This window comes from Pan troglodytes, chromosome 23, assembly GCF_028858775.2.
Source record: "Pan troglodytes isolate AG18354 chromosome 23, NHGRI_mPanTro3-v2.0_pri, whole genome shotgun sequence".
NCBI classification, from domain to species: Eukaryota; Metazoa; Chordata; class Mammalia; order Primates; family Hominidae; genus Pan; species Pan troglodytes.
Window position 1 is genome coordinate 42380141 of NC_086016.1, and position 23992 is coordinate 42404132.

The 23992-nt window shown below is 47.4% G+C and overlaps 1 protein-coding gene across 50 annotated transcripts in view; it reads left to right on the plus strand.

Moving 5' to 3' along the window:
• SGSM3 (small G protein signaling modulator 3) overlaps nucleotides 1-23992 on the plus strand; it is a 39322-nt gene that overhangs the window by 11961 nt on the left and 3369 nt on the right. For 8 of the 50 annotated variants that reach the window (XR_010156024.1, XM_063807880.1, XM_063807883.1 and 5 more), the window contains exons 2-10: nucleotides 17753-17870; nucleotides 18648-18730; nucleotides 19194-19260; nucleotides 21301-21509; nucleotides 21601-21708; nucleotides 22185-22328; nucleotides 22749-22944; nucleotides 23178-23323; nucleotides 23538-23762. Coding sequence is in view for 48 of the 50 variants with exons in the window: in XM_063807880.1 (XP_063663950.1) it covers nucleotides 17864-17870; nucleotides 18648-18730; nucleotides 19194-19260; nucleotides 21301-21509; nucleotides 21601-21708; nucleotides 22185-22328; nucleotides 22749-22944; nucleotides 23178-23323; nucleotides 23538-23762 (1185 nt within the window). In the remaining 2 variants the exon portion in view is untranslated. Of the gene's footprint in view, nucleotides 1-16797; nucleotides 16920-17752; nucleotides 17871-18647; nucleotides 18731-19193; nucleotides 19261-21300; nucleotides 21510-21600; nucleotides 21709-22184; nucleotides 22329-22679; nucleotides 22945-23177; nucleotides 23324-23537; nucleotides 23763-23992 lie in introns of all 50 variants that reach the window. The other 42 variants (XR_010156025.1, XM_054675843.2, XM_054675842.2 and 39 more) reach the window with 16 other exon arrangements.

The following is a 23992-nucleotide window of genomic DNA, read 5'->3' on the forward strand; positions in this document are numbered from 1 at the left end:
AGAACAAGTTGTCAGGCCCAGGCCTTCTTGCTTCCACAGTAACACTGTATAAAGGTGAAGGCAGATTTCTTCAGAAAGTCCTGAAATACTATGGAAGGTATATTTGTGTAGGTCATAAAACAGGTAATTAAATATCTCATGAAACAGGCGATTACTACTTCAAACATTTATTAAATCCCTAAGTACTGTAGTAGGTGCTAATGAGGATTCAGCCCTTGAAGAGCTTTCAGTTTATAGATAAGGCACCTACACTAGTAAAGTGAGATAGAAGTCAGTAGGAACGGCCAGGCGCAGTGGCTCACACCTGTAATCCCAGCACTATGGGAGGCCGAGGCGGGCAGATCATGAGGTCAGGAGATCAAGACCATCCTGGCCAACACGGTGAAACCCCGTCTCTACTAAAAATATAAAAAATTAGCCCGGCGTGGTGGCAGGTGCATGTATTCCCAGCTACTCAGGAGGCTAAGGCAGGAGAATGGCGTGAACCCGGGAGGTGGAGCTCGCAGTGAGCCGAGATCACGCCACTGCACTCCAGCCTTGGCGACAGAGCGAGACTCTGTCTCAAAAAAAAAAAAAAAGTCAGTAGGAACAAGTAAATGTTGAGAGGAAGTACTAAGGAAAGCTTCACAGAAGTGGTGTTTCAGAGCTAAGCACTGAAAGAGGGATGGAATCTGGATATTTGGAAATGGAAGGTGGCCTTCTTAGCAGAGGACACAATATAAATAAAGGCACAGAGGCATGTTGAGACAGTAGTGAGGGGCCCAGTTGGCTAAAGCTTAGGGTACATGAAGGGAAAATAAGAGCTGACTCAAAAAGAGATTGGGGTCTATGGAATCAGAGCTGTGCTTCAGGGGATATTAACCTACTCTTTGTTTAACATAAACGGAATGATAATCTGGAGACACAGAAATCTTTAGGAGATTTTGACAGTGGCCCAGAAAAGTGGCAGGGAGGGTCTGGATTAAGGCAGTGGAAATGGAGATGGAGATGCTAGAGGTATTTTAGAGGTAAAATCAGTAGACTTGCAACTGATTTGATGTGAGAGTAAAAGCAGGAGCCAAGGCCAGGCATCATGGCTCATGCCTGTAATCCTAACACTTTGGGAGGCCAAAGTGGGAGGATTGCTTGAGCGCAGGAGTTCAAGACCTTCCTGGGCAAGATAGTGGGACCTTGTCTCTAAAAATAAAAATTAGCCAGTCATGATGGCATGCGCCCATAGTCCTAGCTACTCAGGAGGCTGAGGAGAGATGATTGCTTGAGCCTGGGAAGTTAAGGCTGCAGTGAGTCATGGTCCCACCACTGCACTCAGTTTGGGCAACAGAACAAAACCCTGTCTCTAACAACAACAACAACGACAAAAAAAAAGGAACCAAAAATTACCCTAAACCTTAGGATCTGAATGTCTTGGGAGAAGAAACAGGAATATTAAAAAGAATCATCTGAGATAGAATAAAAATAGATTTATTCAGGAAACACAGATTTTAAGCCAGGCACAGTGGTGTGCACCTGTATTCCAGTCTGGATAACATAGGGAGACCCCCATCTCCAATAAATAAACAAAAATTAAAAAAAAAATTAAAAAGAAATACATATTGGCCAGGTGCGGTGGCTCACGCCTGTAATCCCAGCACTTTGGAAGGCCAAGGTGGGCGGATCACGAGGTCAGGAGATCGAGACCATCCTGGCTAACACGGTGAAACCCTGTCTCTACTAAAAATACAAAAAATTAGCTGGGCGTGGTGGCGGGCGCCTGTAGTCCCAGCTACTCAGGAGGCTAAGGCAGGAGAATGGCATGGATCTGGGAGGCGGAGTTTGCAGTAAGCCGAGATAGCGCCATTGCACTCCAGCCTGGGCGACAGAGCAAGACTCCACCTCAAAAAAAAAGAAATACATATTTTAATGTGTTGTGGTATATAGTCAAATGAAGCTATCCAACAATAAGTTGGAAATAATCTATGTTGTCATGGCTAGAGATAGAGATTTGTAATTTATATGACAGTAATAGCTAAATCCCCATTCAGAATAGGGATGGACTCCCCATTTGGAATCCATTAGGAATGGACTAAAAGAAAGAAGACTGATGTGGGGAATGTCTTTTTTGGGGGTCTGGAGAAAGAAGAGGCAGTAAAGAAGCAGTTAAATAGAGAAGAAAAAACAATATGGTCTGTGCCCTCAGAGTCATTGAACAGTTCAAGAAACCAAAGTAAGTCAGCAGAGTCTGATGCTTCAGGGAGTTTCAGGAAATGAAGCCACAGGAACTGGATTCCAAATAATGACTAGGAAATCACTGGAGACCTTAGAAACCAGTTTAGGTGGTGACAGAAGCTAGGGTGAAAAGCTTAAGGAGTGAGTTGATTGATGAAGCATGGGCGCTTTTAAAAAGTATGGCAGTGAGGCAGAGGGATAAGAGCTAGAAAGGTAACTGCTTGAGTGGGTACAGGGATAGTTGCTTTGTTTTGTTTAATTCAGGGTTCAGGAGATCTAAGTATTTGCACTGGACACGAAGCCATTGGAGAAGAAAAGACTGAAGATGCACAAAGGAAAAGAGTATAAAGGAAATGGGTTGAAAGGTTCTCGTGGGTGGAGAATTTAACGTAGGAAGGAAGAAAACCACTTTCTCTTCTGAGAGGGCGGGCAGAAAGAGAAAACAGGTGAAAAGCAGTTTTAACACGGAGAATAAGGAAGTTGAGGAAGCTTAAGTCTAATAAGCTGAGCTTCGTTAAAGCTGGAGTACAGTCCCTCAGCTGGGAGTGAGTGGCAGCAGAGAGTAGTTGGGTTTCAGAAGAATTATGAGAATGATTTGAAAGTATCGCTGAAGGAAATATGATGAAAAGTCAACTAGAGATGAATGAAGGTTGCTGAGCAACCGTGAAGATAAATAGCATGTGGCTTGTTCCCTAACTTTGTCCAGGAGGAACATGAGCAGAAAGAGCAGAGGAACAACTTTTTTTTTTCTTGAAGACCGGGTCTCACTCTGGTTGCCCAGGCTGGAGTGCAGTGGTGCAACCTCAGCCCACTGCAGCGTCGACCTCCCGGGCCCAGGCGATTCTCCTATCTCAACTTCCCAGGTAGCTGGGACTACAGGCGCACGCCACCATGCCCGGCTAATTTTTGGGCTTTTTTTTTTTTTTTTTTCTATTTTTAGTAGAGACAGGGTTTTGCCATGTTGCCCAGGCTGGTCTTGAACTCCTGCACTCAAGCAATCCATCTGTCTTGGCCTCCCAGAGTGCTGGGATCACAAATGTGAGTCACCACCTCTCCCAGCCAAGAGGAACTTAAATGGGGCTAGATGAGGCAAAAAGTTGTCATTAATTCATGGTTAGTTCAGATGGTTGTCTAACTTTTACAACATGGGAGTGAAGTGTATGGACCTGATTGTTGAAATCAGCATTATTAAGTGTGAAATAATATAAAGATATGGACTGCTTAACCCTAAGGTTCACAACAGTAAGAGGACAACCTCGTGACGTATCTCCTGGGATTTCTGTTGGTAATGATGCTGATCTGAATGTAATCCAATGGGCCTGTCTCTAGCTGTTTCCAAGTTTTTGATTCAGTTTCAGATTAAAATAGTAGAAATCAGAGACTTCTGGTCTGGCTATGCTGCTTTAAATCAGTCTTTTGACCTCTAGTCCAATTTTCTTTCTTACTTTTTTTTTTTTTTTTTTTTTAAATAAAAAGACAACTAGAGATGAGAGCTCGCTATGTTGCCCAGGCTGGTCTTGAACTCCTGGCCTCAAGCAATCCTCTTGTCTCAATCTCCCAAAGTGTTCGGGTTACATATGTGAGCCAATGTGCCTGTCCCCTAGTTTCTTTTTTCAAAAAGTATGAGAGATGAACCCAAAGGATCCTTCTAACTCTATAATTCATGACTTTGTGTGAGTCCCTTTGCCCTGCACCCCAGTACTAAAGAAGTTAATGGTCTCTAAATATAGGTGCAGATCTGTTAGAGAAGTTGGTTTGCTCTTATGAGAATTCTCTCCTAATTTATCTGTTTAATTTTGAATTTTCACACACACAAAATTTTTTTTAATACAGTTGCTTTGTGTCTTAAATCTGGCTGGCTCCCACTAGATATGTCATCCCAAGTCAAGATATTTTGTTCCCGCACATGCACAGATAGTTCCATGATCTTTTCTGGAAACTGTCTGCAAAGTTGATAACTAGAGTTGTGCTAGTCAGTATGGTATAGTGAGACTGCTGAGGGGTCAGTCCTTTGCTGAGGTGTAAAATGGGGATAATGCCTGTGAGTGTGCTTAGCAGTGTGATGAATGCTTAACACATATTATTTTTCCTTCTTTCATAGGTTTCCTTCTGATACCTCCGTCTACTCACTGCCACAGAGTATAATAGCATATATACTCTATAATACTGTATATACTGTAGTATAATTACCATTCTTTAGGGTAATGTTATGTAGGTATGTTCATATCTGCAAATGAAACATTTCCGGTAATTATATAGATGGTAATGGCAAATAAATGATGTAAAGATGAGATAGTTTGTTGACCTGTGTAGTTTAATTATATGAAAAATAGCAACTGTGTAAACTATATTTATGATCTCCTCTTAGGTGCCCTAATCTCCTATGTTAATATAAAACTTTCAATATAAATGTCTCAGTGGCCTTCTTTGCCAGTCAGCCCTTAAGGAGCTTTATTTTCCTCAAAAACTCTTGTCTGCTATTTTTCAGAGCTACCTGAAAGCTGAGTTGCAGTTAGCTAACTAGTATTTATTTCACTTCTACTTCTGGGGGAGGTGGTTATCCCCCACCCCTGGCAGTGGGAATGACAGAAGGTCCATGCAGTTGCTTTCCTTATCCTTTCCGGAAACTGCCAGGCCATAAATATTAGAGGAATGATCCAGGGAGGGACTCAGGTAAGTAACCAGATTACTATGGATGATTGATTATTTGATATGAGGAACTAGAGGAGCCTGGCACAGTTATGAGTGTGAGCAAGTCCGCGTAGGGCAGCTGAGTTTAACTGGTACTCCTGTGCAGGAAGGGGACACGCATACCTTGTGTGCTGAATTCTAGGGTGAGGTTCCTGTTTCCCTGATATATGTTTCCAGTCTGTGTTCTCCCTTACACAGTCACACCTAAGTCTCGCCTAAAGGAACACTCTATCTCTGTCACAAAGAAAATATTGACTCAGGGAAGGGTAAGCAGACCCAGCTGCAAACCTTGTAGCAGGAGTGGAGTTCAAGGTAGAGTGTGATTCTTAGAGTTACTTTGCTCTTCTGCTGATGCCAGTTTTGGAGGAGGCAGCTGAGAAATTTGTATGATACTATGGATGTTCACCTCAGATGTCCTTGTCATAAAGGGTGATATAAATGATCAACAAAAATTACTAGGGTAACCGGAGGGGGAGTCAGTTCTAGAAGTTCTGTGCCACTAGCTCCTTCATCGTGGAGTTTGGTAGGGTCCAGGTTTCAAGGCTGTCTGTACATATTGCTGAGTAATTGCTGTATTTAGCAGCATTCTGAGAGAACACAGGTGGGTTCCAAGATAACGTTGCCAAAGCATAAAGTGCATTGGAGGCAAGTGCGAGGCAGGTGTTCAGAGATGAGGCTGCAGGGAGTAGCAGGGGCTGCTAGGTCATGCAGGGTCTTATAAATCAAGTTAACAAATTTGGACTTTAAAGCAAAGGGAAGGTTTTAAAGACGGGAGGGAAATGATCAGTTGTATTTTGAAAGAATTTCTGTGGCTGCAGGGTAGAGAGTGGTTGGAGGGAGGGGCCGAGAGTGGAGGCAGAGATTCCAGTTGAGAGATGTATAATAATCATGATGGTGAAAAGCGACGGCAGCCTCAACTAGAAAGTAGCAACAGGTTGTAAGAGAAAGGGGAGGTTTCAAAAACTTTAGGAAAGGCCGAATAGTTGAGGGGTGAAGATGGAAAGGTGAAGAATCCATTAAACATCATCCCCAAGTCCTGCCTGGAGAGAGTGGGTAGGTAGGTCATAATGGCAACGGGACCACTGAAGGGGAGGACCAGGTTCATGAGGAAAGGTGATGAGTTAACTTGGAGCGTGGCAAATTCGAAGAATATGGAGGAGCTGCTCACCAGCTGGATGTGCTGGTCTGAGGTTGAGAGAGAAATGCATCTTGGAGCTAGAAATCAGTTATCTGCTTGTAGATGTTAATTGAAGTTGTGAGAGTCATCCAGGAGTTCCAGGAGAGTGCAGAGAGCTAGAGGAGAGTCGAAGGCGGAACATTAAGGCATCTGAAGAACAGGCATATAGGAGGAGGAACTGGAAAAGGAGACTAAGAAGGAGCCAGAAAGCCAGGAGGAAAACCAAAGGATCATGACACATAGACACCCAGAGAGACTGTGTGTTAAGGAGGGGAAGTGATTACACAGCTAAATGCTACTGAGTGGTCAGGTGTGGTAAGAACTGCAGTGCAGGCCGGGCGCGGTGGCTCACGCCTGTAATCCCAGCGCTTTGGGAGGCCGAGGCGGGCGGATCACGAGGTCAGGAGATCCCGACCATCCCGGCTAACACGGTGAAACCCCGTCTCTACTAAAAATACAAAAAATTAGCTGGGCGTGGTGGCGGGCGCCTGTAGTCCCAGCTACTCTGGAGGCTGAGGCAGGAGAATGGCGTGAACCTGGGAGGCGGAGCTTGCAGTGAGCCGAGATCGGGCCACTGCACTCCAGCCTGGGCGACAGTGCAAGACTCCGTCTCAGAAAAAAAAAAAAAAGGGCCAGGCGCGGTGGCTCACGCCTGTAATCCCAGCACTTTGGGAGGCCGAGGTGGGCGGATCACCTGAGGTCAGGAGTTCGAGACCAGCCTCAACATGGAGAAACCCCGTCTCTACTAAAAATACAAAATTAGCTGGATATGGTGCTGCATGCCTGTAATTCCAGCTACTCGGGAGGCTGAGGCAGGAGAATTGCCTGAACCTGGGAGGTGGAGGTTGCAGTGAGCCAGGATCGCGCCATTGCACTCCAGCCTGGGCAACAAGAGGGAAACTCCGTCTCAAAAAAAAAAAAAAAAAAAAAAAAAGAACTGCAGTGTAGTCATTAGATTTAATGAACTTCATCTGTGCTAGATTGACTCTTTAGACCCAGCACACACTGAGGACACTAATAAAGCAGATATGTGAAATAAAGAGAAAACAGAACTCATTGGCCGTTTCACAGATACGGAACAAGTCATCTAGGGAAAAAAATCTAAACTTTGTAGAAGTTCCTCATACTCATTTCATTTTTATGTTGAATTAAATGTGGGGCACCCTAATGTCTCTTGCTCTGTGATTCTCTAAAGGTCTTTAAAATTGTTTTCATGTTTTTGTTTGCATAGGTGGTAACACGGTTCAAAATGAAAAAGGTACAGAACGAGTATGAAGTAAAAGTCTCCCTGCCACCTAGTTCCCCCAACATGTAGCCTTTATTTTATATGAAAATTTCTCCCCTTTTTAACAAGTATTTTCACATTCTTCTCACTCTCCTTGCTTTTTTTACTTAGCCCCTGTGACAGCTGCACACCATTTTATTCTGTAGATATACTGTAATTAAACAGTCCTGTATCAGTGGGTATTGAGGTTTCCTAATATTTTGCCATCTGATATTTTGTTTTCAAAACCAGTGCTATAGGGAGTTACGTTGTATATAGGTCATTTTGCTGGCATGTAGGATAAATTTCCAGAAGCGGGAATTGCTGGGCCAAAGAACCTCTGAAGGATTTAATTCAGTTATGTTTATTTGAGTCCCTGGCACGTAGCATGCAATGAATGGTAGCTATTAGTAAGATATGTATAGATGGGTTGGTTGGGGGCCCAGAGGAATAGGGGCACCTAACACAAACTAAAGGCAGAGAGAGTATCAAATAAGGCTTCTTAGAGGAGGCAATGCTTCAGCTGTGCCTTGAAGAATAAGTCAGGTAAAGAGGAGGGCATTATGAGCAGGGGGAGCAGTAGAGAGCCAAGGCACAGGAAAAGAGCATGTTGTACGTCGGGACCTTCTAAGAGTTTGCTGTGCTTATTCATCAAACAGTCAGCCCCTGCCACATGTCAGGCACTGGGCTAGGTACTGGACATAGGACAGATACACATGTACATAAATTATAGTATCACATGAAATCAACAGCAGCATGTACAATGATTAATTCTGTTGGGGAAGGAGGTAGGGGACATGGAAGTTGGAAAGAAAGGCTTGTTAGAGGAGGCCACATCTGAGCTAGAATTGGAAAGAATAATGGTCAAAGAGGAATTCAGGTCAGTGGTTCTCAAAGTGTGTTCCCTGGACCAAAAGCATCCGCATCACCTGGGAGAGGCAGAGTCTCAGGTCCTACTCACACCTGCTGAGTCAGAAATTCGGGGGCTGGGCCTCAGCTGTCTGGGTTTTAGGAAGCCCTCCAGGTGATTCTGATACACGCCGTATTTTGAGAACCACTGATCAACTGGGTGTGTTGACTCACGTCTATAATCCCAGCACTTTGGGAGGCTAAGGCAGGAGGATGCCTTGAGCCCAGGAGTTTGAGACCAGCCTAGGCAACATAGTGAGACCCGGTCTCTACAAAAAAATAAAAGAAAATTAGCCTGGTGTGGTGGTGCACACCTGTAGTCCCAGCTACTCAGGAGGCTGAGATGGGAGGATTGCTTGAGCCTGGGAGTTCAAGGCTGCAGTGAGCTCTGATCATTCCTCTGCACTCCAGCCTGGGCAACAGAGTGAAACCCTATCTCAAAACACACCACAAAAAGTTGTGTTCGTGTAATTACAAGACTCAAAAGAAGAGTCCAGAGCTTCCTTTGCCATGATTAGCCTATTGACTATGTTTATAATCCAGAGATTTCCTTTGCCCTGAAATTTATCCTGCTAGAACTTAAGTTTGTCATTTTGTTTGCATCTTACTGTATTCTCAGTACAAAAGAATGGTCCTGTGAGCATTTGTGCAGAGTGCCCTGAAGTGCTTCTGAGCCTTGGGCTCTGACAGCCAGTGTCTCACCCAAACCCAGCTCTGGCTGGGCCTGGGAACCAAATGCCTGGGCTGTGGCGAAAACTCAGGAGACGTGGGGGTATATCTGTAAAAGCAGATTCGTAAATAGCTTTTTTCCCCCTTAGAGCCTGTTTTGCAAATTGCTGCACTTTTCCTTGTTTGTAAGTATCTCTTTTCCTTTAAACTGCTTTTAGTGGCTTTTGCTTTTGGAAAAGTATTTTATTAATACTTCATTATAATAGGGAGCAACTGCAACCCATGTGAAGAGAGACACCTGGGGATTTTATTTCGCCTTAAAAACAATCAACCAAAACCAGTGGGTTGGAAACCTGAGTTTCAAAGTATTGTCAGTTTTTTTTTTTCCAGTGATTATTCCAGTAATTACTTAGACTATGGCAGGGGAAGGGGGCTTGTTAGAGTAACTTGAAAAATTACAGGCTTTTTTTTTTTTTTTCAGCAGCTTAGGAAGTTCCTGGCTTCACAGGTTGCTAAGATGTGAAACTCATGCAGAGCTGTGTTAGGAAATTGTTAGTTACAAATGAGAGAGAAGGGGATCCTTTTCACAGTTATGGATAAGCTATTTCTAATTGTTTATACTTTCTTTTCTTTCCTTGGTTTTGTATAAGCATTAAATCTCAGCAGAGGTGGATATTTAAGGTGGTGAGTAGTAGCAGCTCTGCAGGGGAAGAGAAAGGCAAGATGGGGAGAAGCTAATTCACTGTTCTCAGTACTCAGCTTCATTGGTGGGCCTCAGAAAAAAGTCAACCTTCTTACTCTAATGTTCTAATACTTAAACTGTAATTATTTTTAAAATTGAGATATAATTCATATACCATAAAAGTGACCCTTTTAAAGTGTATAATTTACCAGTTTTTCGTACATTCACTATGTTGTGCAACCATCATCAGTATCTAATTCCAGAACATCTACATTAGCCCAAAAGAAAACTCCGTTACTCATTAGTAGTCATTTCCTATCTGCCCTTCCCTCAGCCCCTGGCAACCATTCATCTACTTTCAGTCTTTATGGATTTGCCTATGTTGGACATTTCATATAAATGGAATCATACAGTATGCAGCCCCTTGTGACTGGCTTCTTTCACTGAGCATAATATTTTCAAGGTTCATTCATGTTGTAGCACATATCAGTATTTCATTCCTTTTATGGATGAATAATATAGTTCATTGTCTGCGTAAGCTACATTTTGTTTATCCATCAATTGATGGACGTTGGATTGTTCTCACCTTTTGACTATTTTACTTTTTTCTTTTTTGAGACAGAGTCTCACTTTGTTGCCAGGCTGGAGTTCAGTGGCGCGATCTTGGCTCACTGCAACCTCCGCCTCCCAGGTTCAAGCAATTCTCCCGCCTCGGCCTCCCAAATAGCTGGGACTAAGAGGCGCGTGCCACCACGCCCAGCTAATTTTTGTATTTTTAGTAGAGATGGGGTTTCACCACGTTGGCCAGGCTGGTCGCAAACTCCTGACCTCAGGTGATCCGCCTGCCTTGGGCCACCCAAAGAGCTGGGATTATAGGCGTGAGCCACTGTGCCAGGCCTATACATTTTTAAATGGTTGAAGTCATATACTGTCTTCATGCTGATGATTCCACTTTTCTTCTATTCCTTCTTCAACCCACTCCGGTTGGACCTTCACCTTGACCATTAAAATTAAAAGCTCTTTTCAGGATCACAAACAACCTTCAGCTTGCTAAGCCAAGGACCAGTTCTCTGTCCTCACATTGATTGACACGGATTATCACCCACTCCTTGTCTTAGTTTGTTTTGTGCTGCTGTAACAGAATATGCTGGGTCATTTTTAAAGAACAGAAGTTTATTTCTCACAGTTTGGGAGGCTCGGAAGTCCAAGTGTTTGTTGAGGGCCTTCTTGCTGCATCCTAATATGGCAGAAGGGCAAGAGAGCCAACTCCTTCCGTCAAGCCCCTTTAGGAGGGGACCTAATCCCATTGATGTGGGAGGAGGCTTCATGGCCTCATCATCTCTTAAAGGTTCCAGCTCTTAATACTATCACATTGGCAACACCTGAATTTTGGAGGGGACACATTAAAACCAAAGCACTCTTTCTAGAAATACTCACTTCTATTGGTTTCCACAACACAACACACTATTCGTTTTCCTTCTGTTTCATTGGCCAGTTCCCAAATTTTGTTTCCTGCCTCCTTTTCTGCCTAACTTCTAAATGTTGGAGTGTTTTAGGATTTGGTCTGGGCCCCCTACTCTGCATTCCCTCCTTGGCAATGACATCTAGTTCTGCGCTATGCTGATGTTTCCAACGTTTACATTTCTAGTTCTGACATCTGTGAACTCCGTGCTTGTAAGGTGCAAACTTGACATCTCCACTTAGGAGTCTGATCGGCCTCCCAGCATAACATGGCCAAAGCAGAACTCTTGATTTCTAACCCCAAAATCTGCTCTTTCAGCAGGCTTCCCTTGTCTTAGTTGATGGGACCTGCACAGTTGCTCAGGTCCAAGAACTTGGAGACTGGCCAGGCATGATGGCTCACGCCTATAATCCCAGCCCTTTGGGAGGCTGAGGCGGGTGGATCACGAGGTCAGGAGTTCGAGACCAGCCTGGCCAACATAGTGAAACCCCATCTCTACTAAAAATACAAAAATTAGCCGGGTGCGGTGGTGGGCACCTGTAATCCCAGCTACTTGGGAGGCTGAGGCAGGAAAATCGCTTGAACCCGGGAGGTGGAGGTTGCAGTGAGTGAGATTGTGCCACTGCACTCTAGCCTGGGTGACAGAGTAAGACTCCTGTCTCCAAAAAAAAAAAAAAAAAAAAAAAAAATTCCAGTTTTTGCCATGGCTAGAAGGGCCATCTGTCAGCTAGTTCCTGCCTCCTTTTCCAACGTTATCTGCTACTTTCCCCCTCATCACTACTCTTCTAGATCTTCACAGACCTGATCGTTATTCTCGTGTGAGCTGAAAAGTCATTTCCTGAGAGAGGCCTTCCCCAACCACCAATTAAAAATAACCCCTCCACTCCTACCTGCCACTTTGTAACCTATTGTTCTGTTTTCTTCATGGCATGTATTATTATTCTGAAATTATTTACATATTTATTGTCTGTTTTCTGTAACTAATAATAACGGGCATTTATTAAGCACATGCCGTGTGCCGAATATTGTTACAAGTACTACATTTTCTCACTTAACCTCATAAGTAGTATAGGTATTATTTCCATTTTACAGAAGAAATTGCAGGTTCATGAAAGCAAGAACTTTGTCCATCTTGTTTTACTGCTATATCTCTAACACATGGAACAGTGTTTGGGATATAGTAGTTGCAAAAAATTTTTTTTGTTGGTTGGATAGATGAATGAAAAACTCCCAAATTGACATTTCTACCTCTGACATCTCCCCATAAACATAGATTTATAGATGTAATCACCTACTTAACAGCTCCACTTGGATTTCTAAATAAGCATTTAAATTACCCCATAACTCTTTTTTTTTTTTTTTTTTTAGACAGGATCTCACTCTGTCGCCCAGGCTGGAGTGCAGTGGCACAATCTCAGCTCACCGCAATCTCCACCTCCCAGGCTGAATCAGTTCTCCTGCCTCAGCCTCCCAAGTAGCTGGGATTATAGGTGCCTGCCACCACGCCCAGCTAATTTTTGTAATTTTAGTGGAGACGGGGTTTCACCATGTTGGCCAGGTTGGTCTCGAACTCCTGACCTCAGGTGATCTGCCCATCTCGGCCTCCCAAACTGCTGGGATTACAGGTATGAGCCACTGTGCCCAGCCCCTGCCCCGTAACTCTTAACTTCCCCCCTCCCCAAACCTGTTTTGTTCCCATTTCTCTCATATTAGGAAATGGCATCATCATAAGCCCAGGAGTACAGACTGGAAACCTAGGCCTTGCCTGTGGCCACTCCCATTCTCATTCCCCACATCCAACTCTGCGGCAAGGCCTGTTGATTCTACCTCTGATTGTGTCTTGAATCTGTTACTTCTCTTTTTCTCCACTGTCACTTCAGCCTCATTCTCTGTAATCTTTCCTCTGCACGCCACACTTGCCTGCAAGCATCCACTCTTGTCTCTCTACAAGCTATTTGCCCACGTAGCAGCCAGATTGGAGCCACGTACATTTTAGAGGTGTGCTGAAGAATAGGCGCCAAGGAGAAAAACCAGGAAGAAAACCAGTATTTTGTACCCTTACCTTGAAAAAGGTATTCATATATTTTTTCCTTTTCTAAAAAATGTTCATGTTTCTTTGAGCATTTATTGTCTGATTTTACCCCTTTTTAGCATCTATAGAAGCCACATTAATCTTTTTTTACTCCAGCCTTTCTTGGACTTTCCCGGCTTTGTGCTTCTCTATCTAGGTGAGTTTTTATCGATAGCTTCCAGTGTCCTCTTCCCCTCCTCACAGAGGAAATGCAGTCTTCAGCATCTCAGAGGCCTCTTAGAAGTATTTTTGCTCAGGCCGGGTGCGGTGGCTCACACCTGTAATCCCAGCACTTTGGGAGGCCGAGGCGGGTGGCTCACTTGAGGTCAGAAGTTTGAGACCAGCCTGGCCAACACGGCGAAACCCCAACTCTACTAAAAATACAAAAAATTAGCCGGGCGTGGTGGCACATGCCTGTGATCCCAGCTACCCGGGAGGCTGAGGCAGGAGAATCGCTTGAACCTGGGAGGTGGAGGTTGCAGTGAGCTGAGATTGCACCATTGCACTCCAGCCTGGGCGACAGAGTGAGACTCTGTCTCAAAAAAAAAAAAAAAGTATTTTTGCTTATGTTGCTTACAGCTTTCATGTTCCATGGTAAATGTCTGTAGAAAACCATCTCTGTAGTAGTAGCAACCATGCTGTGTTGTTAAGAAAATAGGACACAGGACAGGACAGGAGGACCAGAGTGAATGGGGGGCCATATCCCTCTGATCTATATGAAGAGACCACAGGAAATGGACAGAACCTTTTCTGCCCCTCCCCATAGATGTGGGAAAACAGGGTGTATAGTAAGATCTGACCTTCTGTGCTTTTTAAACAAAATTTGCCTTATAGGAAATTGTAAGATTAGCAAACTAGGGAGTATGTACATTTAATTTTGAAAAATTCTTTCTAGAGCTCCTCAAAGGTTCCTAAATCAATCCTGTTTTTCAACTTTCTGCCTCTCAGTACTCCTGTGACAACAGGAGGGCAGCCACCCTGACGTGGCTAACTCTCTGGGCTGTTCCTGCCAACTCCCAGATGGCTGCTTTCAGGAAGGTTTCCATAGCGACCAGAGGCAGGAAAAACCTGCCCACCCAGCTTAACAATTCACATCCGGCTGGGCTTTATAGCCAGTGGGAGAAGTGGCGTGTTTATATATACTTATATACATTACATACGTTTATATGTGTGTGTAGCATTAAAGAGCTAAACCCTGCAGACTCTATATCCAGAATCTGGCTGGGTGTGGTGGCTCACACCTGTAATCACAGCACTTTGGGAGGCTGAGGCAGGAGGATCACTTAAGCTCAGGAATTCAAGACCAGCCTGGGCAACATAGAGGGACCTTGTCTCAAAAAAAAAAAATGATAAAATATATCCATAATCTGACCATTTCTCAGTGTTCCCACCACAGGAAAGTCAACATACCTTTCACCCTGACTAATCCAACAGCCTCCTCTATGTCCACCACCACCTCTGCAAGACAGCCAGAGAGGGCTCAGAGCCCTCCCCTACTTTCCCAGCTCACTGAGAATGAAGCCCAGAATCCACCACACTGTGAGGCCTCGTAGGCCCCTGCTGTATCTTCTCCCACCGTTCAGGCTGTTTCCTCCCACTCTTTCCTTCTCATTCCCCAGCCCCTCCAGCCTGCTGGCTGCCTTGCGGCTGTTTCAGCGTGCCCAGTGTGCTCCCAACTTGGGGCTGCTTCTCCCTGGATCTCCTTTCCCTCAGGTAGCCATGAGCCCTCAGTTCCTTTTGGTCTTTGCTCAGGTGTCCCTAACCCATATTTTAAAGAGCTTCTCCTGAACGCTTGATATAAATCCCCTCTCTTCTGATAGTCTCCACACCTTGACCTTTATTTTTCCTCACAGCATTGTAGTTATCACAATCTATTTCTGTGTTTATCATCCAATTGTGTCTTTTTTTTTTTTTTTTTTTTTTTTTTGAGACGGAGTCTCTGTCACCAGGCTGGAATGCAGTGGCGCCATCTCAACTCACTGCAACCTCTGCCTCCTGGGTTCAAGTGATTCTCCTGCCTCGGCCTCCTGAGTAGCTGGGACTACAGGCACACGCCACCACGCCCAGCTAATTTTTGTATTTTTAGTAGGACAGGGTTTCACCATGTTGGCCAGGATGGTCTCAATCTCCCGACCTCAGGTGATCCACCCACCTCGGCCTCCCAAAGTGCTGGGATTACAGGCGTGAGCCACCGGGCCCAGCCTGTCATCTGATTCTCTAATGTAAGGGTCAGGACTTTTTCCCCCACTGTTCTGTCCCAGCTCTTAGAAGCTGCCTGGCTCTTAGGGGTGCTCAGTCCCCATTTGCTGATGAATGAATGAGTGGGAGGACAGCCAAGATCAGGAAAGGGGAGGGACTCCTGAGTGGGCCTTCCCAGCCCCTTCAGGCCTCCACAGCCAGATGTAGCTGATTTCTCTGCTACAAGCAGCCTGCAGGTGCTCCGTCACACTTTTACTCTGCCCTTTCAGAACAACCAACCAAACCCCTGCCTCTGGGGCCGATGGTGATGAGGAGTCTTTCTCATGCTCTCGACTGGGACATGTTATGTTGAACCATACACAGTTGTCATTTTTCTAGGCTGTAATGGATGAATATCGGCAATTTAATATGGTTCAACATAGTTTTTAGTATACCTCAATGAGGAGGGTCCATATATTAACAATAACTTTCTAAAAATTTTTAGGACTACTAATTGCCTGATACTTATTGAGTACTTATATGTGTCAGGCAGTGTGCTAAAGGCCTTATTTGCATCAGCTCACGTAATCCTCATAACCACAGTAAGGCATAGGTATTATTATTCCATTCTATCGAAAACTGATACAGACGTGAAGTAAACTTGCCCACGGTTATAACAAGTGGGCACAGGCCCACTCTGCTACACGAGTAGCAGAGCTAGGATTGGACTGGAGATGTCTTTACTTTTTTTTTTTTGAGACAGAGTCTGTCACCCAGGCTGGAGGGCAGTGGTGCGATCTTGGCTCACTGCAACCTCTGCCTCCTGGGTTCAAGCAATTCTCGTGCCTCAGCCTCTCAAGTAGCTGCGATTACAGGGATGCATCACCATGCCTGGCTAATTTTTTTGTATTTTTAGTAGGACAGGGTTTCACCATGGTGGCCAAGCTGGTCTCAAACTCCTGGCCTCAAGTGATCCGCCCACCTCAGCCTCCCAAAGTGCTGGGATTACAGGCGTGAGCCACCATGCTCAGCCAAGATGTCTTTACTTTTAATCATGGTGCAGAGGATGAGCGCTGAGCCCACTCCCTCCCAAAGCTGACACGTGGTTGTTCTGCCACAGCCATTTGCCATCTCAGGCTCCAAGCCAGCAGGAGGCGTAATAGAGCACTGGGTTCCATTCCCAGGGCCATCTAGCTGGTGGCCATGTGTCCGCCGTCATTTCACAGGGTGGGGTTGCATGGTGTGGCAGGGCAAAGTTTTGGGAGTCCATTTGGAAACTATCAGTCTCTTCTAGGCTTATTTTCTGTTGTGTAAGGAATGAATGTGTTGTAAGGATTGAATGATGACATGACATGCTTTTTAAAATTTCTAGCTCAGTCTCTTTAATGTAAAAATATGTAATCATCCAGCTCATAGTTCTGAGGGAAACCCTATATCACATATATTTTACACTGAAGGAAGACATTAAAATTCCATTCTCTTCACACAGAACCAACCAACCAGGATGGCTGGCCTGTTGGGGAAGCAGGTTCTGCCATCTGGTTCTCAGCAGGCATGTCTGGAAGCAGGAGGGAGCGTCTCTCCCATTTGGGTACCGAAGCCTCTGTAACAGTAAGGAATGTTCTGTTGTGGCCTTTATCCTAAACTTTGCTTGGCCAGTGTGTCTGGGGCAGGAGCAGAGGCCGGGACACAGCTGAGCTGCCCACAGGAGCTATTTTTGCCCCCACACTTGTATGTCTTTAAAGAGAACTGGGATTTTTTCACAGCTCCTTTGAAGTGGTGGTTTGATTTTCCTCTTTTTTGCTTCTCACTTACCTAATTCTTCCCGATTTATCTAGAATTCCCAACACCAGAATTCCATGGCAGATAGCATGGAGAATAGGTTCTGTTATGGACCAGGATAGCAACTGTCATTTCTGAATTCTCATTGTGTGAAAAATGGCAAAAGTAAATTTTTCTTCAGTGCCAGGTTTAGGTAAATATGATTTCAAAAACTGGAATGTAACTTGTCTTGAAATCTTTCAACCACATCTCCTCGTTGTCACCTACTTCCTTTCGTAGAGTGAGAGCCTTTAATTCTGTGGTTAGAAGTAAAAGGAAGTAAAGGCTTGGCCGGGCGCGGTGGCTCATGCTTGTAATCCCAGCACTTTGGGAGGCCGAGGCGGGCGGGATCACGAGGTCAGGAGTTCAAGACCAGCCTGGCCAATATGGTGAAACCCCGTCTCTACTAAAAAGACAAAAATCAGCCGGGTGTGGTGGTGCAACCCTGTAGTCCCAGCTACTCGGGAGGCTGAGGCAGAAGAATCTCTTGAACCCAGGAGGCAGAGGTTGCAGTGAGCTGAGATTGCACCACTGCACTCTAGCCTGAGGTGACCAAGCGAGACTCTGTCTAAAAAAAAATAAAAATAAAAATAGAATGACTTTCCTCTTTTCTCTTCTAACAGGGCAGATGATTCTGGACCAGATGAAGCCTGAGGAGCCTTCCAGCTCTAAGATAGCAGGATAGGAGACTTCTAAGATTGGAGCTGCAGAAGACTTGCCAGCCCACCAGCACAATGTCAGGTAGAGGCAGGGGCTGGACTTGGAAACGGGGTTTGAAGCTCTCACAGAGGAGCCAGAGGGATGGAAGGTGGCTTGTTTTCCATAAAACACCATCCAGATAAGAGAGGTGGAGATGGTAGGGAAGGCTTCTGGCTGGCTGAGAAAGTTATTAAAACTTCTTCTCAGCTCTGCTCTCTAGCTCTCCTCCTCCAGCTCTCCAACCCGCAGATCTGCACTCCTCAGGTGGAGAAAGAGGCCGGAAGATGAAGTTTGGTCATGTTTTGTAATGTGCTGCTGTTTCTTCCCCCTCTTCTCCAGAAATTTGCTGATTTCTAGGAGGTTTCTTTCACTCTGCTCCTTCCCTACCCAGCACGCTTGAGATGGGCCAGTCCCTTTAATGCTGGTGCTCTTAGAGGGAGAGGGTATTTCCTGATTTGAATTTTGCCTCTGCATTTTCTATTTTTTTTTATTTTTTTGAGGCAGAGTTTCGCTCTTGTTGCCCAGGCTGGAGCGCAATGGCACGATCCTTGCTCACTGCAACCTCCGCTTCCTGGGTTCAAGCTATTCTCCTGCCTCCCGAGTAGCTGGGATTACAGGCATGTGCCACCACGCCCAGCTAATTTTGTATTTTTAGTAGAGATGGGTTTCACCATGTTGGCCAGGCTGGTCTCAAACTCCTGACCTCAGGTGATCTGCCCACCTCGGCCTCCCAAAGTACTGAGATTACAGGCGTGAGCCACTGCGCCTGGCCTGCCTCTGCATTTTCTTGATTGTTCTCCTGGTCCTCTTTGGTTTTAGGAAGCCATACACCTGCCTGTGGCCCTTTCTCAGCCCTGACTCCGAGCATATGGCCCCAGGAGATCTTGGCCAAGTACACGCAGGTATAGCAGTTAGCCAGGCACCAGCCTGCTGTGCTCCCACGCTGCTGTATGAAGGGGACCCAGCTCTTCAGGCTGCCCAGGAAGAGGTGGCCAACTCACACAGGGTTATGAGTTCCCCACCAGAGATGGTATCTTAGCCCCATGTTGCCTGTGTGAATCAACCACTGTGGCACTATGCTCTCAGTATTATAGGGACACAACTGCATAAAACATGTTTCTTGCCTTGATTTTATTATCTTTGACCTCTGAGAAGAGCAAGGAAAATAGAAGGTTGAGAAATTGCTAGAAGAAGGTTCAGAGAAGGTTGCGTGGTAACCAGAGGTGGCTTTTGGAAGAGTAGCCTTTGATCTGAGCCCGAAGGCTGGGTGGGATTTTAGCAGGCAACCCTGTGGGTGGCATCTTTCAGACCTGAGGCCCCCAACTAGGGGACGGACAACTGACTTCAACCTCATCCTGATTCTAGAAGGAAGAGTCAGCAGAGCAACCAGAGTTCTACTACGATGAGTTTGGTTTCCGTGTGTACAAGGAAGGTAAACTTGAGCCCCTTTTGTGTGTCATCTTGCTGATGTTCTTTGGGGAGGACTCCGCTCCCCTGACTGAATTACTCGGCCTGTGATGGCTGAGCTCTGATGCGTCAGGGTTCCAGATTTAAGGACAGAGTGTATCTGAGGGTGATACTCTCATAAGTATGGGAGACTTCTGCTTTTTTTGAGATAAATTTTACTGATCCTCACCTGACAGTAAAAGCAATCGTGTTCACTGTAGAGAAGTTGAAAAATTCAGGCTGGACGTGGTGGCTCACGCCTGTAATCCCAGCACTTTGGGAGGCTGAGGTGGATGGATCACTTGAGGCCAAGAGTTCAAGACCAACCTGGCTAACATGGTGAAACCCCATCTCTACTAAAAATACAAAATTTGCCAGGTGTGATGGTGTGCGACTGTAATCCCAGCTACTCAGAAGGCTGAGGCAGGAGAATCTCTTGAACCCAGGAGGTGGAGGTTGCAGTGAGCTGAGACTGCGCCACTGCACTCCAGCCTAGGCAACAAGAGCAAACCTCTGTCTCAAAAAAGAAAAAAGCATATTTTCAATGGCTGTATAATATCCTATTATAATGAATATACAGTATTTGGATAACTACTTTTCTATAACTGAGTCTCTAGTCCATTTCTGTTGTTTTCTACTATAAATGGACCTTTTGGTCCTGAGTGGGCTATTGGGAAGTCCATCTGCCAGGCCAGAACTGTGGCTAGGACATTTTAATTGACTGCAACTAATCACCTTCAGGTCACTCACCTTTCCAATTCTGACAAAAGTTTTCCTCGTTCTTCTGATTCATAGGCAGGTATTTGCAGGTTAAAGGTTTGGGTTGAGAAGGACACAGGGAACTTGTTGGTATGATGGAAGTATCTGTGGTTGGCTGGGTCAGTGGAGTCAGAGTGTTCACTGTTACACCTTGGAACTGAGACTGCTTGATGCGGACAATGTTCAGACATTTGTTTATGCACCAAAATGTACACCTAACATTTGTGCATTTTACTGTAGGTAAAGTCATTAAAGTTGGTGTTTTTGAAAGCTGGGCTGAGGGATTGGCTTTTGGGTGAATAAGGACGAGGCTGTCTGTGGAGCTCACCCAGGGGTTGCTGGGCTGCCACAGGAGAGCTTGACCTCATTCATTCAACAGATATCTCATGGACCCAACTGTGGGTGGTGCAGTCTCCACAGCTGCATCCCCCGCAGGCCCTCGAACAAAACTGAAGGTGGTCTCAGCTGCATGGAGTTCTCATTTTAGTGAGGGAGACAGGCAGTAAACAAACATGTAATATTCTGGAGCAAGAAGGGCTGGGAAAATACTTCCAGGGATAGAGAAGAGGGGCAGTAAATCATATATAAAAAGGTCCTGAAGTGGCCCTTTCAGACCATGTCATTGGAGTGGAGAGAGCAAGAGGAAAATGGCAGGGGGTGAGGACAGAGTGGGCACGGCCCAGAGGAAGCAGCTGAGGGAGCGCTGGAAAGCCCTTGGCTTTAAGTCTCAGCTCTGAGCAGAGTGACATGATCTGACTTGCATTTTGGAAGGGTCACTGGCTGCTGAGGGGAGCAGCCTTTGGGAGGTGAGGGTAGCAACAGGGAGGTCAGCGGGAGGGCCACTGCAGTGATCTGGATGAAGGACCATGGCTTGGACAAGGGCCATGGTCAGGGGTGGTGAGACATAAAGGAATCCTGTGGGTTTGCTGATGGACTGAGTGTGGGGTCTGGGCGAGGGAGGAGCCAGAGGTGACTCCGAGGTTTAGGCTGAGCATTGGGAGAATGGAGGTGTCATTTCTGGATCCGGGTAGTACTATGGTAGGAGTGGCTTTGAGGAGAAGGTGAAGAGCTTTGCTCCTCACGGGGTGCATGTTAGAGGCTCACCTGGAGCTGTCAGAAAGCCATTAGCTATGGGAATCTGGATATGGTGGGAGAGAGCTGGCCTAGAGCCATGAAGCTCAGACCCTCCTGAAGACGGAGGCTTGGGTGCTTGGAGAACACGTAGTAGAGAATGCTTTTTCTTTCCTCCTTGGCTCTCTCTTGGCAGAAGGTGATGAGCCTGGCTCCAATCTGCTGGCGAACTCCCCTCTGATGGAGGATGCTCCACAGAGGCTGCGGTGGCAGGCCCACCTGGAGTTCACCCATAACCACGATGTGGGGGATCTCACCTGGGACAAGATTGCCGTCTCCCTACCCCGCTCTGAGAAGCTCCGCTCCCTGGTGCTGGCCGGCATCCCACATGGCATGAGGCCACAGGTAAGGTGGCCACAGGGTGTTGAGAGGGTCTTGGCCCCATGATCAGGTGTCACGAGAAAGACTGAGTGCCCTTGCGGCTCCCTTCCCTCAGCTGTGGATGCGGCTCTCTGGGGCCCTGCAGAAGAAGAGGAACTCTGAGCTGTCCTACCGCGAGATTGTGAAGAACAGCTCCAACGATGAGACCATCGCTGCCAAGCAGGTGAGGCCGGCGGCACTGTGCAGGAAGAGCTGGAGGCTGTGTGGGCTCGCAGGAGAGAGGGAGCCTGCCTGGGGTTCTTAGAGTGTGCCCTTGTTGTGGGGTAGGGGAGGATATTTGCTCCTTCCTTGGTCCTCTGAAGGCCACAGAAAGAATTGTCCAAAAGGCCATCAGTGCTGTGGAAGGGCTTGGAGATGGGGTTCCCAAGCCCGGGTCCACTTCAGGAACAGATGGGGACTCTAAATATAGACTCCAGGCCTCGGGCCACACGTTTTCAGTTGGTCTGGCATGAAGTTTCCCAGCTGGATTTGATGTCCCGGCTCCACACTGGCTGGGAGCTGACCCTGAAGGGAGGAGGGTGACCTTGACCAGGAACACAAGGAATCCCCATTTCTGGGGGAGAAGCCCGCCTGGGGTCTGCCTCCCTCCCAGGGTGTCACAAGGTCTTGTTATTGTGGGTGCTGATGGCTGCCTAACAGATCGAGAAGGACCTGCTCCGCACCATGCCCAGCAATGCCTGCTTCGCCAGCATGGGTAGCATCGGGGTGCCCCGCCTGCGCAGGGTGCTCCGGGCCCTGGCCTGGCTCTACCCAGAGATCGGCTACTGCCAGGGCACCGGCATGGTGAGCACAGCCCCAGAAAGGGCAGTGGCAGCCCCAGGACCCCCTCCAGGACCCTAACAAGGAGTGGCCTCCCGCTACGGGGCAGCAGCCCCAGGGCCTCCTCCAGGACCCTAACAAGGAGTGGCCTCCCGCTATGGGGCAGCAGCCCCAGCGCCTCCTCCAGGACCCTAACAAGGAGTGGCCTCCCACTCCGGGGCGTCCCCAAGGAGATCGGGGCAGCTGCACGTTATGCAAGCAGAGGCGCCCCCCAAGGGGTGTGAAACTGAGGCAGGCCAAGGAAAGCAGCCCAGGGAAGGCCTGGGTTCCAGCATGCGTGCCCCCCAAGAGACTTTTGCTAATTGGTCTCCCTAGGGTAGGGGCACCTTTTCTAATCTGCACAAAGACCTGGGTAGAAGGCCCTTGTCCCTGTGCCCTGGCCAGGTGGCCGCCTGCCTCCTGCTGTTCCTGGAGGAGGAGGATGCCTTCTGGATGATGTCTGCCATCATCGAGGACCTGCTCCCCGCCTCCTACTTCAGCACCACCCTGCTGGGCGTCCAGACTGACCAGCGGGTCCTGCGCCACCTCATTGTCCAGTACCTGCCTCGCCTGGACAAGCTGCTCCAGGAGCATGACATTGGTAAGGCGCCCCTGAGCCACTGGCTCCCATTCTGCAGCTTGGAGGACTCAGGCGGGTGGCCGAGTGGGGATAGGGCACAGCCCCCCAACCATGGTCTTTGTCGCTCTTTTGTTCTCTGGTGTTCCCTGCCCCCTCCCCTCCTTTGCTCTTAAGCAGGGAGGACCTTGCTGCAGTTCCGGGGAGGGAGGTTTCCACCACCTCCTCCCCAGCGGCTTTGGCTCCTGTGTTTACAGAGCTGTCCCTGATCACACTGCACTGGTTCCTCACGGCCTTCGCCAGCGTGGTGGACATCAAGCTGCTCCTGCGCATCTGGGACCTGTTTTTCTACGAGGGCTCCCGGGTGCTGTTCCAGCTCACGCTGGGCATGCTGCACCTCAAGGTGCTCCACGGCCCCACTTCAGGCTGAGGAGTAGGCACCCGAGATGGGGGGCAGGGGAGCAAGAGACCTCCCTGGGCCAGGCAAGATCAGCCCCCTGGCCCCCGACAACTGTGCCAAGGCAAACGGGTCCCTGAGGATGGGGGTTGGGGTCAGCTCAGTGCCACGTCCCTGCAGTGACAACCTTCTTCCCCCATCCTGCCCTGGCATGGCCCAGGAGGAAGAGCTGATCCAGTCAGAGAACTCGGCCTCCATCTTCAACACGCTATCGGATATCCCGTCGCAGATGGAGGACGCGGAGCTGCTTCTGGGGGTGGCCATGCGGCTGGCCGGCTCCCTCACCGATGTGGCCGTGGAGACTCAGCGCCGCAAGCACCTGGCCTATCTCATTGCAGACCAGGGCCAGCTCCTGGGGGCCGGCACCCTCACCAACCTCTCTCAGGTGGCCCAGGATGGGGGGGCCGCACCTCGACCCACAGCACACGGGGAGGAGGGGTCACCTTGAAGTTCAGAGCGCAGGGGCTGCGGGAAACAAACCAGCCCTTCCTGCTCTGCCCCCCAGCCTGGCCCAGTCAGACCACAGCTGTGGGGTGATCCATGCCTCCTCAGGCTTTGTGCACCTCAGGTTCTGATCCCGGCACGGTTTGGGAGGAAGGCAGACCCAGCTCTGAT